This window comes from Corapipo altera, unplaced genomic scaffold (genome assembly GCF_003945725.1).
Source record: "Corapipo altera isolate COAL_440 unplaced genomic scaffold, ASM394572v1 22b, whole genome shotgun sequence".
NCBI lineage: Eukaryota > Metazoa > Chordata > Aves > Passeriformes > Pipridae > Corapipo > Corapipo altera.
Genome location: NW_020884876.1, coordinates 3507420 through 3522639, shown reverse-complemented (window position 1 = coordinate 3522639; position 15220 = coordinate 3507420). Strand labels below are relative to the sequence as shown.

At 41.1% G+C, this 15220-nt stretch overlaps 1 protein-coding gene across 5 annotated transcripts in view; it reads left to right on the top strand.

Moving 5' to 3' along the window:
- Nucleotides 1-14376, top strand: part of DLC1 (DLC1 Rho GTPase activating protein) — a 261325-nt gene extending 246949 nt beyond the window's left edge. For all 5 annotated transcript variants that reach the window (XM_027635751.1, XM_027635750.1, XM_027635749.1 and 2 more), the window contains 10 exons: nt 1310-2736; nt 3784-3960; nt 5866-6025; nt 6259-6457; nt 8788-9001; nt 9413-9527; nt 10437-10658; nt 11332-11549; nt 11715-11888; nt 12420-14376. In XM_027635751.1, the coding sequence (XP_027491552.1) occupies nt 1310-2736; nt 3784-3960; nt 5866-6025; nt 6259-6457; nt 8788-9001; nt 9413-9527; nt 10437-10658; nt 11332-11549; nt 11715-11888; nt 12420-12540 (3027 nt within the window). In that variant the 3' untranslated portion in view covers nt 12541-14376. The remainder of the gene's footprint in view (nt 1-1309; nt 2737-3783; nt 3961-5865; nt 6026-6258; nt 6458-8787; nt 9002-9412; nt 9528-10436; nt 10659-11331; nt 11550-11714; nt 11889-12419) is intronic.
- The last annotated feature ends 844 nt before the right edge of the window (nt 14377-15220 follow it).

Here is a 15220-nt window from a genome sequence, read left to right as displayed (position 1 = left end):
AGTTTGTAGTAGTGGGGAAACAAAGAAAATTATGCTTGCTCTGTGTCTCTTGTATTTGGTCATAAAAAATAAATACAGTATATCACTTTTTTTCATGAGTTAATGTTCTATTTAAAAGAAAAACTAGGATATGATCAGGATCTAAAATATGCATATATAAAATACTTGAAATATGAATAATTTACTTGTTTTTCAGAGAAGAAATGTTTGTATTCCTGGCACACATATAGTTACAGTTCAGAGATTGCATGTGCGTTTGTTTTTAAATTAAAGCAAATTAAACAAATGAAGTGAAATTCAAGGAACTGGGTGGCAAGTAGTGTTCCCTACTTTGAACACCGAAGGTTATTTTGTGGCTTCATGGTATCATATTAAAATTTCTTCATTGTTTTATTCTTCCAACGTGAAATTTTCCAGATACATGGAAGACCAAATATGTCAGGATTATTCCCTGTCAGTATTTAGATGAAAAGATTGTAGGCGTAAGTGATGTGTGTGTAATTGTACTCTAAGCATTACTCATACATCAAACATGTTATTTACAATTTACTTACGTGCTATACTGTCAGTGAGCTCTTGCTGCTCACTATCTACAAGTGTTAAAGTTTGCCTGAAGCGAGACTGAAGTAGAGACTTCACAGAACATTCTTAAAATGTTAGCTGATAGTCTGTGGGAGGAAGAGTGGACCAGGTAAGAGCCTGGAGCCATCACACTCTTGCAGTGCAAGAGCTTCCTTTGCTGTCTCATTAGTCACACTGAGGAGGCTGTTTAGACTTCCCGAATGGGTAAGGAATTAAACCACTACAATTCAGAATGTATGAGAAACATCTCATAATTGCAAAGAGGAGTATAAACACATAGCCACTATCAACAGAGTGAAACTTTGGAGAGAGTCCAGAGGCACCCCAACCTCTGACTGACTCCAGTGTAAAATTTTATGCATGTCAGGAATTTCCATTGGTGTGTGGGCTATCCACTGTGACCAATTAATTAAAAGTATATGGATACTAGGGTTTTTAGAAAAGAGCAATTTAAAGCAGATTGTGTTGTTTGTTTCTTTTTTTGAAGGGTATATCTTTTGTATTTAAAAACTGTTAAAATATGTTGCCTGTACCATGTTATCTTTTCCCATGGTAGGCTTTATGGCCTAATCTTCCTCTCCCTGAAGTAAAAGACTGTTTTCACTTTAAATTCAATGAGAACAAGGTCATGTTTAAAGCAGTTCAGTGGACATTGTATTTAAATGCAACCGTCTTTGCTGTTTGAGCAGTTTGCAAGCAGTACATTCAGGATTCTTCTTCTTTGCAGAGTGAAGATTCAGATGAAGATGAACCTTGTGCAATAAGTGGCAAATGGACTTTTCAGAGGGACAGCAAGAGGTGGTCGAGGCTTGAAGAGTTTGATGTGTTCCCTCCAAAACCAGACTTGAATATCCCCTCCCCGGAAGCTCCTCACCTTACTAATGCGGCAAGCCGGGAGAGCGTGCTCACAGACCTCAGCGAACGCCAGGAAGTGGCTTCTATTCTGAGCATCAGCAGCACCAGCAGCCACCAACCAACTCTGCAGAGCGAGGCATCTACTACCAGGACAAATTCTGTTGTGAGCGTTTGTTCATCGAGCAATTTTGTAACCAACGATGATTCATTCAGCAGCCTGCCCTCGCCCAGGGAACTGAATAGCTTCAGCTTCAATACAAAAGCCAATGAGAAGAACACCAAGTCCAAAACAAAGAGCCTGCTCAAGAGAATGGAGAGCCTAAAAATCAAGAGTTCTCACCATGGCAAGAGCAAAACTCCTTCAAAGCTTGGGCTGATAATTAGTGGGCCCATCCTGCAAGAGGGTATCAATGAAGATAAACTGAAACAGCTTAACTGCGTGGAGATTTCTGCCCTCAACGGCAATCACATCAGCTTCCCTATGGTACGAAAGAGGAGTGTCTCCAATTCCACCCAGACCAGCAGCAGCAGCAGCCAGTCTGAGACAAGCAGTGCCGTCAGCACGCCCAGTCCTGTCACACGAACACGCAGCCTCAGTGCGTACAATAAAAGGGTGGGCATGTACCTGGAAGGCTTTGACCCCTTCAACCAGTCAACATTCAGCGATGTGATGGAACAGAACTTCAAGAACCGGGGCAGTTTTGCAGAAGACACCGTGTTTTTTATCCCTGAGGATCATAAGCCCGGCACTTTTCCCAAAGCACTCTCCAATGGCAACTTCTCCCCGACAGAAAGCAACACCTCTGTGAACTGGAGGACAGGGAGTTTCCATGGACATGGCCACCTCACCCTTCGGAGGGAAAACAGTGGTGACAGCTCCAAAGAGCTAGGCATGGGGAAAAGGCGCAACTCCTCTAGTTCAGTGAGCAGCCGCCTGAGTATCTACGACAACGTGCCAGGATCAATCCTGTATTCCAGTGCAAGCGACCTGGCCGACCTCGAAAATGAAGACATATTCCCAGAACTAGATGACATCCTGTACCATGTCAAAGGGATGCAGAGAATAGTAAACCAGTGGTCAGAGAAGTTTTCAGATGAAGGGGACTCTGACTCAGCTCTCGACTCCATCTCCCCATGTCCTTCTTCTCCAAAGCAGATCCACCTCGATGTAGATAATGATCGAACAACACCAAGTGACCTTGACAGTACAGGGAATTCACTGAATGAGACGGAAGACCCCACAGGGATCCAGGACAGGAGGGACTCTGGGGTGGGCGCATCGCTGACACGATCCAGCAGGTGAGATCACAACCCAAGTGGCTCTGTAGTAGCTGCACCACACTCAGTTAAAGGTTCAAGCACTCACAGGCTGTTCCCATTGCTTCCCAAAACAGTTACAGGCAAGGGAAGTATTTGTGCAACACTTTGTGATTCCCACATTTCATAGCTGTATGTTTGTATGTTCAACCTGAGTCGTCATTGAAAAAGCAATGTGGAGGTGGTTTGGGGGGACAATAATTCTTCATACTGAAATGGTGTGTAAGAAGGGAGGGCCATCAAGTAATATTAATCACTTTTTAAGTTGGCTCGGAGAACCAAGAGTAAGTATGGTCTAGTTTGTGTCAGCGTGCAGTAAAAACCTTGTCTTTTAGACTGTTTCAAAAAATTGAATGTTTCAGTAGCAGGCTGTTTCTAGTAGCATGCTAGGGCATTAAATGTGTAGGGAAAATTAAGCTTATTTACTTTCTCTTGATTGCTGTAGCACAGTGGGATTTCCAATGACTTCCAATTTCTGCTGGGATTTTGGATGGATGACTATTTTGTATTGTAGTAGAGCAAGGAGTTGAATTCTTTCTAGCTTTGTTTCCCTTTCTCCTTTAAAAGTGGTGCAAATCATGTAGGGCCTGGTTTCTACTGTCATTTAGTCATCTACAGCTGCTCGTATAACTTAATGGGACTTTTAGAAGTGCTTAGTTCCTATTTGATGTGTCTTAAAAATTCATGCCATTTTTTCTTAATGGATTTTTTAGATTCCCACTGCCATAATACTGCAAGGGCTTTGGGAAAAGGGTATTGGAGCTCTTAGAGGATATCTGATAGAGCAAGACCATGTAGCTAGCACCAAGATGTGGGTCAGCTCAGTGTGCACATTCCCATCTGAAGCACCTGCACATGCTGCATCACTGGGTGAAGCAGAGACGCTGCCGGCTGATGCCTATGAAACCTAAAAAGAATGTGACCGCCAAGGGCAGGGAGCTCAGCAGTACATTTGCAGTAATTCCTGCGCATGTCTTGCAGAGATGTTTCACTAAACTGTCCTTGCTTTGTCTCCTGTCTTCTTCACAGGCACAAGCTGAGGTGGCACAGCTTCCAGAGCTCCCACCGGCCCAGCCTCAGCTCAGCATCACTGCAGATCAACTGCCAGTCCGTGGCACAGATGAACCTGCTGCAGAAGTACTCGCTCCTGAAGCTGACTGCTCTCCTGGAGAAGTACACGCCTTCCAACAAGCATGGTTTCAGCTGGTAAGGACACAGTGCTGGGTATAGAGAGGCCTATCATATGAGCGTGGCAGTTGTGCTTATCCCAAGCAACTTTTGGAAAGATGCAGTTAATCCCTCCATCCCTCTTTTTCCATATTTGCACTTTGTCTTCCAGCCCATGCTGACAGTGATTTCTGGTTTTCTAAGACAGAGCTAAAATCACTAACCTTTTATGTAAGTGTAATCTTATTAGGTTTGGGAAGTGTGTTTATAGGGGGCATGTGAGAGAAAAAAACAATGAAATACAGACCAGCATTCTGAGCAGGAAAATGTCCACTATCTATAGCAAAAGAAGGACTACTTGTTTATTGAGGCAGTTAGCAAGCAGTGGCACAAATTGCAGTTGATCTTAATGTGCTTGCTTTTCTTCAGCTATGTTAAAATATTTGCATTACTTTCTTTAAGTAATTATGTAATTAAATAATAAAATTTTCTTTAATTCTGTTATCTCATGAGCAAAATCTGTCTCCCCTTTTTAAGGCAGTTAGCTTGCCCAAGAGATGGAGAGAAAAAGAAAGGTTGGAGAACCACAGAGTTCTTTGTAGACAGCAATTTTTGCTGTGGCCAGGTGTTTGTAACCCAGTTGAATATTTTTTGTTGGAAGAATGAAATAGAAAGCTCTTTTATTATTGTATCTGCAGTACAGCCCATGTAACCTTCAGGATGAAAAGGAGCAAATAAAATTTTTCTTGTCCCTACCACAGGCCAGCCTCCTCCCTTCCCCAGGAGTCATAGAGAGTATTTAGCTTCAGCATCAAAGTACCTCCTGTTCAAAGGCTGTTATTATGTCAGTCTTTCTAAATACAGAAGTTGTTTGTTCTGAAAGACAGAAATAAGTATTGACCAGTTATCCCTGCATGCTTCAGATTCTCAGTGGAGATCGCAATGTGTTTTTTCACATTCCATTGGCATGTTTTTTGACAAAGCAAGTATTATTCATACATGTATCAATAATGCCCTAAACTTAACTATACAGCAGTACAAATTGGTTCTGTTTTACTATATAACAGATTTGTCAGCTGTAAATCCAATGCAGTGTTTGTATAGCTGTACTGTATGTTGAAATGTTAAATAGGTCTCCCTGTTTTCCAGTGCTACTGTGTCCTATTAGTTGTTGCACTGGACACTAGCTTTCCTTCCTGTTTAGGAAAATGATCTCAATATTTTCACATTTTAATGTCTTTTTTTCCCTTTACGAAACCAATACTCTTGGGGACCCCAGGGTTAAGTCATTCTTTTGTATTTAGTAACTTTTTCCTTGGAGTCATAGGCAGATGGAAAGGCCTCTGAATGAAGCTGGAATGGGAGGTGGGGGTAGCAAAAGTCACTGACTGACAAGGAGGGGGGTCCCTCAAAGGGGTTGTTTATAGAGTTGAAGTTTTTAGCTGACAAACTCAAATGTATTACATCAGTTTCCTGCTGTTCTGCACACTGGTGGGTGGTGGACCCAGTTTGAGGACTTTGCAGAACAAGTAGTTGACATACAAAAGCTCATTGTTCAAATGCCCATCTTTCCCGAAACCTAAAGAAGCAGTGTTATAAGGGGTCACTGACCACAGGATTTATTTTGACTTTCTTGCAATTCGATCTGGCCCCTGCAGTTTTACCCTGTAGCTTTCATCCTACTAATATTGATGGAGTAGCACCACATTAATACTTAGAGCCAGAATACTGCCCCAAATGTCAAGCCTTTCTCTTAGAGAAACTGTTTTCTATCCTCTCCCCATTCTCAGCCCTGAGTGGATTAGATAATTTATAGTGTCACTATTTTTCATGTTACTTTAAGTGTTTCACTTATTTTCACTGCTTTCTGAATTACTGGAAATACAGAAGATAAATGGTCAACAGAGATTTAATTTAATTTTGTCATTCCCTTTTCTTAAACAGGGCAGTACCAAAATTTATGAAAAGAATAAAGGTGCCAGATTATAGAGACCGAAATGTCTTTGGAGTACCGCTGCAAGTCAATGTCCAGCGCACAGGGCAGCCTCTTCCACAGAGCATTCAGCAAGCCATGCGGTACCTCCGCAACCACTGTCTGGATCAGGTGGGTTTTGCTGTACTCTCATCCCACACATGCAGCACCCAAAGCCCAGCTTTCCATTGATTGTTACTGTTCCTGGGTCAGACTGAAAAAAGACTCAAAACAGGACAAAATAGATAATGTGAGGAAAGCTTGCCACAAAATTAGAACCTGTACATAAGAAGCTAAAGACCATGCTTACCTTTCAGATTTTCTGGACTCATTGTAAATGTATTTACTTTTATATGTATATTTAGGTTGGACTGTTTAGGAAGTCTGGAGTCAAATCAAGAATTCAGGCTTTGCGTCAGATGAATGAGAGTTCCACAGACAGCGTCAACTACGAAGGCCAGTCTGCCTATGATGTAGCAGACATGTTAAAGCAATTCTTCCGTGATCTCCCTGAGCCTCTCATGACCAACAAACTCTCTGAGACCTTCTTACAGATATACCAATGTAAGTCATAAGATTTCTGCAGCAGATGGCAAATAGTCATTTGTGTAGCAAGGGTGGAACTTTGTAACACTGCTTCTCTGGGCACTACACGTGTTGCATTTCTCCAGCAAGTTACAGTTCAGGGTGCCTCATAAAGAATGGAATTTTTTATATTGTAGTTGTATAAGAATTTATAGTAAAACTTCTTTTCATTTCACCTTTCTCTCTAGTTTGGGAACAAATGCTAATCCTCCATCACTTGCTCTAAATTTTCTTCTCTTCCTTGAGCATACTTGATATTACGGTTTGAAAATAAGCCATATCTGATGTGACTAAGTAAACAAACAGAGCAAACACTGGATGAACAGAGTTTGAGGCTTTTGAGGGGATTGGCAAGGCTGCCAAAAAATTTCTGTTTTCTTATAGTTCATATTCTTCTGTCCTTCACCACAACTGTTTAAAACAGCTTCTAAGCTGTAAGCTTTTCTGTTACTCACTTGTAGCTGCTTTACTCATAGGTACCATAAACAGAAAGTGCGTAGAGTAAATCACATAAAGAATAGAGTTTATCAATGCTTGTGAAAAGAAATAATTCATCCTTCTGAGATGGCAGGTTCAACTCAGCAAGGGAGGCACTCTCTTGTGAGCTAGATAAATTGAGTTCTGTATAGATGGTTATTTTGTGCTGGTTCTTTTCAAACAACATACTGTCTTTCAGAAGTTTTTTTCAACGTTGTTTCATTAGGAATATTCTCACTTTATAAAATGGCCAAAAGTGAATTAATGTTTGGTGACCAGAACCAAAGCTTTTTGAAGCGTTCATGGGGGTCCAAACGACTGATGCACTACGGGCATCTTACCAGTCCTGTGGTTTCTCTTTCTAACACCACCCCAGCTCTCTCCCCATGTGTTCTTCCCATGGTAGTACAGCTACGACAGAACTTACTGCAAAAACACCTTCTTTGAGTCCTTGCTGTATTGTGTGCCTTCCTTATGAGGGTTATAAAAAACATTACAGGAACTTCCTTCACAGCTCTGTAGGTAGAGGTGACAGTTTAAAAAGAAAACATACATACCATTATTTCAGTGCATGCATTTTTTGTATGTTTGGATTCCCAAGCAGGTTTATGTAGAAAATTAATCAGACTCTCCACTCCCATGTATATTAAACAACAGCTCTGGGGGTTTAGAGGCAAAAAAGTTTGATGCAGCATTGCAGCAGTATCTGTTCCTTTCCTTTTGCAGGCGGTAGGTCTGAGGAATCCCTAGAGGTGTTTGGGAAGTATTATCTCTGTGTAAAGCAAAGAGCCTTAAAACTGCTGTAAATTTTGCTTCCCTTCAAAGGACAAAATTTCCCTTTGCTTTGGTGCTGTGCTCCAGGCTGCACACTGGAATTGTCTGCATGTGCCTTACATTTGCTTTGAGCTGATTGAGGAGAGAGCATGGAGAACGGTGGATTTTTGCTTAAAACTGCTTTCTAAACTCACCTGCTAGCCTTATAAATTTGCTGAAGCCCAAAGCAAATACCAATTAAATATCTGGGTAGCGCCACATGTATTTCGAGACATGCAGTGAGGGTGGCGGGGTGCTAATGAAGATATAAATGCTCCAGGACTCAGACTCTGATGTTGTCTTCAGAGGTGGCTTATTGGAAATCCCTTCATAAGAAGCAGATCTGGTCTGGGTTATTTCATTTTTGTTCCCCTCAAGTTTGGAGGAGAAAGCCTTACATAAAGACACACGTCAAATTTTTCCAATGGCTGTTTGTTGTTCGTAACCAAGGAGCTGTTTAATGGTATGGGACTTCATAGCGTTGACTTTCTTTTTCCACTGCATGACTTTGAATGATCTGCTCAATAAAGTAACCCTCTGTGTTTGGTAAAGCACTTTCTGCATATTTTATGACATCACTGTTGAAAAGGTTTGCTAGCCAGTTTATTTAATTAACTTACCTATTCTAAAATGCATTCAGGTTTTAAGTTTCTTTGCAAGCCAAAGAATTTCTAAATTGGCTGGACTGTGTTTGCTTGTTCCCTGCCTGACTCCAGGCTTCTGTCATTTTAGTGCATCTGCGGGAGCATGTAGCTGTTGAACCTAAATCTAAAATTAACTCTGGCCTAGGCACAGCTTCCTCTTGCTTGCATTTCTTGTGAGGCAGGAAATAGCTGAGGGTAGTTAAACTAGTGGGTTGAAGAAAATTCCTTCATGTTTCCTACAAATGGTATGCATCCTGAAGGAAATCACTTCAAACTAGAGTCAAATATTTGAAGCTGGAGTTTGCTTTGGGATGTATTCATGCTGTGTGTGTGGAAAATCAATGGGCTGATGAGAGAATTCCTAATATTATGCAGATGTGCCAAAGGATCAGCGTCTCCAGGCTATCAAGGCTGCCATTATGCTTTTACCTGATGAGAACAGGGAGGTCCTCCAGATTCTTCTCTATTTCCTGAGTGATGTCACAGCTGCAGTGAAGGAAAACCAGATGACACCAACAAACCTGGCTGTCTGCTTAGCACCTTCCCTCTTCCACTTGAACACTCTCAAAAGAGAGAATTCTTCCCCAAGGTATGTCTCTGGGGAGCAGGACTCACTGCTGGTGGTCCTGTACTACAGCTAGCAGTGATGTGCAACAGGCACAGTCTAGCATTGACCCTACCAGCTGTGATCACCTTGGACACCTCGGGGGCAACAGGTGTAGAATCGTTATGTGATCCTGCCTTTTGCTGGAGATTTGTTGCAATATAATAAAGCTCATAAGAAGATAAAAAACAGGGGGAGGGGGAGGGGGTTCCAAAGAAAGGGTTCAGAGAGAGTAGCAAGAGAAGTTGGCAACACCATGCCAATATTTAGTCCCAGGTAGCACTGCTCTAAATCACCAGTAGATTAGGAAACCGTAATGTTTTCTTACCAAGCATGTCTCTTGCTCTACATTAAATAACTAGATATGCATGTTTGTGGTTTTTTTCCCCTGTGAAGGGTGATGCAGAGAAAACCAAGCCTGGGAAAACCCGATCAAAAGGACCTAAATGAAAATCTGGCTGCAACCCAAGGGCTAGCTCATATGATTGCTGAATGCAAGAAGCTCTTTCAGGTAAAACACCCGTTTGCAAAACTGATGGGTGAAATATTGGCCAATATGTCTTAGATCTGCTGTATAATGGAAAACCAGGAATGTCTCTTTATTTTAATGAAGTTTAATACGTGATAAATAGCTTTTTAAAAAAACTTTGCATCCTGATCTGTGTGCATACATGAATTAGAAGTAGTGCCACAAGAAAAGGAAGTTGTTCTGTTGTCACTGGTGCTCTAAAATCGTGAGGCAGTTGTGGGGTTTGTCACAATTTTGTTGCCCCCGAGCTATATTTGAAATACATTTCCAAGCTTTTATTATGCAGCCTTGAGTGTCTGTGAACCTCAGCTCTAATTACAAAGCAAGAAGCTATTTCCAGGAATTTCAGTGCTCATATTGTACTTAAATTCCCAAGAGGTAGCAAGGCAGGTCACAAAAGCATCCTGGAACATGACACTGTCAAACCATAGGGTGAAGGGTCTGTAGGAACTAAAGCATACTCCCTCTAGGGCCTGGGATGGAGAACCAGACAAGTCTCAAGTCCTGGTTTTCCTCACTGTCATCAAAGCTTTTCAGAGCCCTCAACTGAAGATGTGCCTGTCTCTTGTCTTGCGGCTGACAACTGATCTCTCCTTCCTTCAGTTTGCAGGATAAACTGCTGTGGGAATGAATCTAGTTCTGTAGCAAAGGGACCTACTCTAGAGAATAAAATAAGACACCCTATAAAAGAGAGACTACTTTGAGTTAAATCCAATCACAAACTTAATGTTGGCATTTCTTCACACTGAGTGCTTAACCTGACACATACGCAACCCATCACTTACAAAACTAGCATACCCATCTTTCTGTGGCTATTGAACTGCTAGACTAACTCAGTAACATGTGGAGAGAGAGCTGCAGGAGGATTATTTCACCCTTTTCACCCCTCAGATACCTGAAGAAATGAGCAGGGGTCGGAACTCGTACACAGAGCAGGACCTGCGTCCCCTCAGCCTGGAGGAGCTCCGGGGCGGCAGCAGCAACACCGAGCCCTCTGACTACCACTGCTACCTCCAGGACTGCGTGGATGACTTGCTCAAAGAGATGAAGGAGAAGTTTAAAGGCTGGGTCAGCTGCTCCACCTCAGAGCAAGCAGAGCTGGCCTACAAGAAGGTATGCACCCTGTCATTCTTGCCACAGCTCTGGTTTTTAGCTTACTTTTGACACAGGATATTACAGAAGGTTCAGTGCACATCTTTACGTTGCAGACAGATTTAAGGAAAAAACCTCTTAATCTTTTGACACAGTTGCACACCGTCTAAAAACAACATGTCTTTCAGCAGTAGTCAGCTGACATGCACTGATTTGTGTTCTTCTGTTTATCCAGTCCAGGAATGTTCACTGTTTTGAATTTACATGTCTTTACTCACATGCAAAGCCTTAACAAGCTGAGTGAGGCCTCCAAGCACTGTCACTATACAGGCAGTACGAAAGAAGCTTCTGAGCTCTAAATTTGCATAGCTCAGCTCCCACAGGAAGAAGTGTTTTAATTAGAATTTTAAAAAATAAACTTGGAAAATTAGGATATTTTTCTGTAGCATCACAATTTAATGGGGGCCCATACTGGAATATATAACTGTAACTTAAAAATAATTTGGACATCAGTGTGCAGATGCCTTTGGCTGTTTGGAAAACAAACATTAGTCTGAGCTTATGCCAAGCTTAGTACAATATGTACATATATGTGTGTGTGTATTCAGTTTTCTGTATTTAGCCAAAACTAAAATAGAAAGGAAAAGAAAATGTAAGGAAGAGGAAAACTGAGGACTCCACTAATTTTCCCCAGGTATGCGAAGGTCCTCCACTCCGATTATGGAAAACTACCATCGAAATCCCAGCTACACCAGAGGACGTTTTAAATCGTTTACTCAAAGAGCAGCATCTTTGGGATGAAGATCTTATAGAGTCAAAAGTAATCGAACCTTTGGATAGCCAGACAGATATATACCAGTATGTCCAGAACAGCATGGCACCTCACCCAGCCAGGGACTTCGTAGTCTTAAGGTAAGACTTTCACGCGCGATGATGTTTATATCCTACACAGCCTTGCCTATTTCTTTATAATGTAAGTTATGTTGGTAAATATCTATTTTTTGCCTTATTTGAAGTCAGATGTCTGAATTACTGTTTCTCAAATATAAGACTTTTGTTTTTCTTCTTTTTTCTTAGAACATGGAGGACAAACTTCCCCAAAGGAGCATGTGTGCTTCTAGCAACCTCAGTGGACCACGACCGTGCTCCAGTGGCAGGTGTTAGAGTCAATGTGCTCCTGTCTAGGTATCTGATTGAGCCCTGCGGGTCAGGAAAATCCAAACTTACCTACATGTGCAGAATTGATTTAAGGTAGGAATTTCAACTTTATCCTTTGGTGGTGGTAACTTTTCTTGTATAGTTTCAACGCGGTCAGTGGACAATTTTGATGATTCAACATCAGACTTTAGCTTGGCCAGTAGCACACACTTCTCAAAGGTATGCATGGAGGTCTCTGAGATGTCACAGAAAATTGGCTTCAGTGCACATCTAGCAGCAGGTGTGGTTTGTGGCATTAGAAGCCTCTAGTATGTGCTCCACTATCTTTATTGGTGTATAACCCCACCCCTTCCTCTTACAGTCATATTTGCATGCAGGGACATGTTAATTTTAATATTAAGCTAGTAAAGAGGACCAAACTTCTCATAATTTTTCCTCACTGTGGCAGACTTGTTTTGAGCAAGTCTCTGTATTAATAAGGCTGAGCTGAGCAGTGAGTGGTCCTAAAAAGATTTCTTAGTTGGGCATTTTTTAACCAGCTAGATATGTATTTGATTCTGACTAAGAAAATGCATGCAAAGTTACTGGTACCTACCTCATCGTGACTTTTTCTCCATGCAACAGGGGCCACATGCCAGACTGGTACACCAAGTCTTTTGGGCACTTGTGTGCATCCGAAGTTGTTAAGATACGAGACTCTTTTAGTCATCAGAGTCCTGAGAGCAAGGAAATAAAATCCAGGTGACTACTGAAGAGGAACAGCCATGAGCTCCACACCTCAGCAATGTAGACATTACCCAAAACTGAGACTCATCGGCTGCAGACTGGACTGTGTACCATCTGCAAGTCATGTCATGAAGGGATGACAGCATGAGAACTTGACTGTGAGCATTACTATAGGACTGTGGCCATACCATACACTTTAAAGCTGCTTCCTGTCTGTATAAGGTCTATAGTGTAGGCCTCGACTGGAATACATAAGAGGACTGTGCAAAAAATAAAAATTAAAAAAAAAAATTGAACTATTAGTGGTTTGAATTGCTTCTGAGAAGCAAATGTCTTTAAATACAAAATATATTATGAAATATGGTGAAGGCTTATCATTCCCATGTGAAATACTTAGCTTTATGTACATACTCATGTCATTTTATTTGTAGTGCATTGAGGGACTGGTGTATCCACTGGAATAGTTGGTACTCTTCAATGTGTTCTCACTGAGATAAGCAGAGAAAGGTTTGCACAAAGATTGAAGTGTGAATGAGTGTGTTAATGGTTGAAAGGATAGAAGAAGTTGAATTTGAAATGTGTCTGGTACACTGATAGGCAACCAGAATGGATTTTAGTATGCTGGATACAGTTAAACCTAGATTGGGACTCCTCTGTGGACTAGGAGTGGCCATCCTTCCCATGTGCCAGTTCTGCATTTTTCTCAACTCTAACCTTGTTAAAAACCCTAGCAGATGTTACAAGAGGCTTGCTTTGGCTACTGTTCACTCCTTATCCAGATGAACTCTTAAGAGTGATGAGCCAATTCTATAGCAAATCTAAGAAAATACACTTCTGAGCAATGTAGCAGCTTAGAAATGAAATGTCTATGCAATGGTGAGGAAAGGCAATAACATCAGTTGATAATTTGCCAAAAAATGTTCATTGCTTTTACTGCTACCTGCATTAACTGTAAGTCTTTTAATGAGCTTTTATATATTTAACTGTATTCTAAAGGCTCAAGAGGAAGAAGTCAACACCAGAGTTATGGTGCTGGGAGATGGCAGGACTCCTGCAGTAGCAGCTGGGGTGACTTAGCGAGGGAGGATCACACAAACTCTCCCCTTACCCTCCTTTGTCCATTTTCCTAAAAGCTGCATGTTAACATGAACAGAACCTGGATGTGAGCAATTTGGAGGGTTGTGTTTGGGGACAGAAAGGAGGATGCCATTTTTTCTTGGGTTTTTTTGTGTTTTAAACCCTTTGGGATATTTCCCCCTCCTTGAGAATCAACTTGTGTGAACTGCAGGAAGTCCTGAGGTCCTCTGGAAAGGTGTCTTTCTGTAGGTTTTACTGTAAAGGTAAAGATTTGCTTTTGAGATGCAGTATTAAGTGATAAATGTATTTTGTGGCTAAGGTATGAATGAGTTGCAAGATGGAATCTTGACTGAGACTTTGTTACCATTGTCAGTATTATTTTAAGCTTTTTGATGAAGATTTTTGTATAATGGCAGATAATGTAGTACTTCCAGTAACAATGTTCCTCATGAGTAGGAAACTCTTGTATATTCCTCTACATCAAACACTTTTGAATTTGTAAAATTGTATGTTGTACATACCATTTTATTGTAAACATGTATACTTGCCCACAGTGTACTGTCAAACATAGATTAAGCATGATAAAGACTATTTAAAATATACTTGTATTTATACCTCAGATATTCTTTTTGGGATTTTGTACCTCAAGTATGTTTTCTATTGTAAATGTGCTTTCCATGACTATGATCTACATGAGAGAAAGGAAAATGTTTAACTTGCTATAGATGTCTGTACAGAGTATACTCAATAAGTGCACTATTAAATGTTTAAAATTGGAGATGCATAATGAGTTTTGTTTTAATCTGCATTCTTCCTTCCGCTCTTTTACCCAAAGAATGAGGTGTTTTTCTTACATTCATTACATGCTACAGTCAACTGCATGGCCACTCCCACTGTTTCCCAGGCTGATATTTTGAGTATTGTTAAGGGCAGGTACCAAAGCAACTTCAAAATTTTTGGAAGACAAGACTGCGCAATGACAGACAACTGGACAGGAATATTCCCCACTCAATAGCTTCGTATATTTAAAAATAAGAAGAAACTTTTGGTTTGTTGCAGTCTTGTGGAAAGAAAACTCTTGAATTTAACAGGGTGGAAAGCAGACTGCTACTTGATAGGCAGCTGTATGCAATGCTGAAAAATAATTCACTGCTTTCCTATTTTCTACAGAGAGAATGAAGACATGATGAGTTGTGGAGTCATAGGTTTGCTTTAAAAAATGTAAGTGTAAAAGTAATTGGAGGAAGTTAAAGCACACACAGCAGTGAAACGAAGCCAAAGTGAGAGCCAGAAGGATATACAAACAACTGACTAAGGTGAAAAATGAAGCCAAAGACAGCTGTTAATTCAAACAACTTTTTAAAGTTTTTCAAGTCTTAGCCAACAGAAATATAATTTGGGCATTTGAAGGAGGATTTTGATTTGTGAGCCCTGTCTGACAGAGCAGCTGCAAGGAGGCCTGCTGCCTTTCAGTTACCAACTGAATACCAATAGTTATCATCCTATTCTTTCTGTGCCTGAGCGTCCCAAAGTCTTGATCACTATCACTTCCCCCTACATTCCCCAGGGAGCACTGAGGGATGCTGCTTCACAGTCTAGCAAAAGCAAACCTCTTGCTGTCA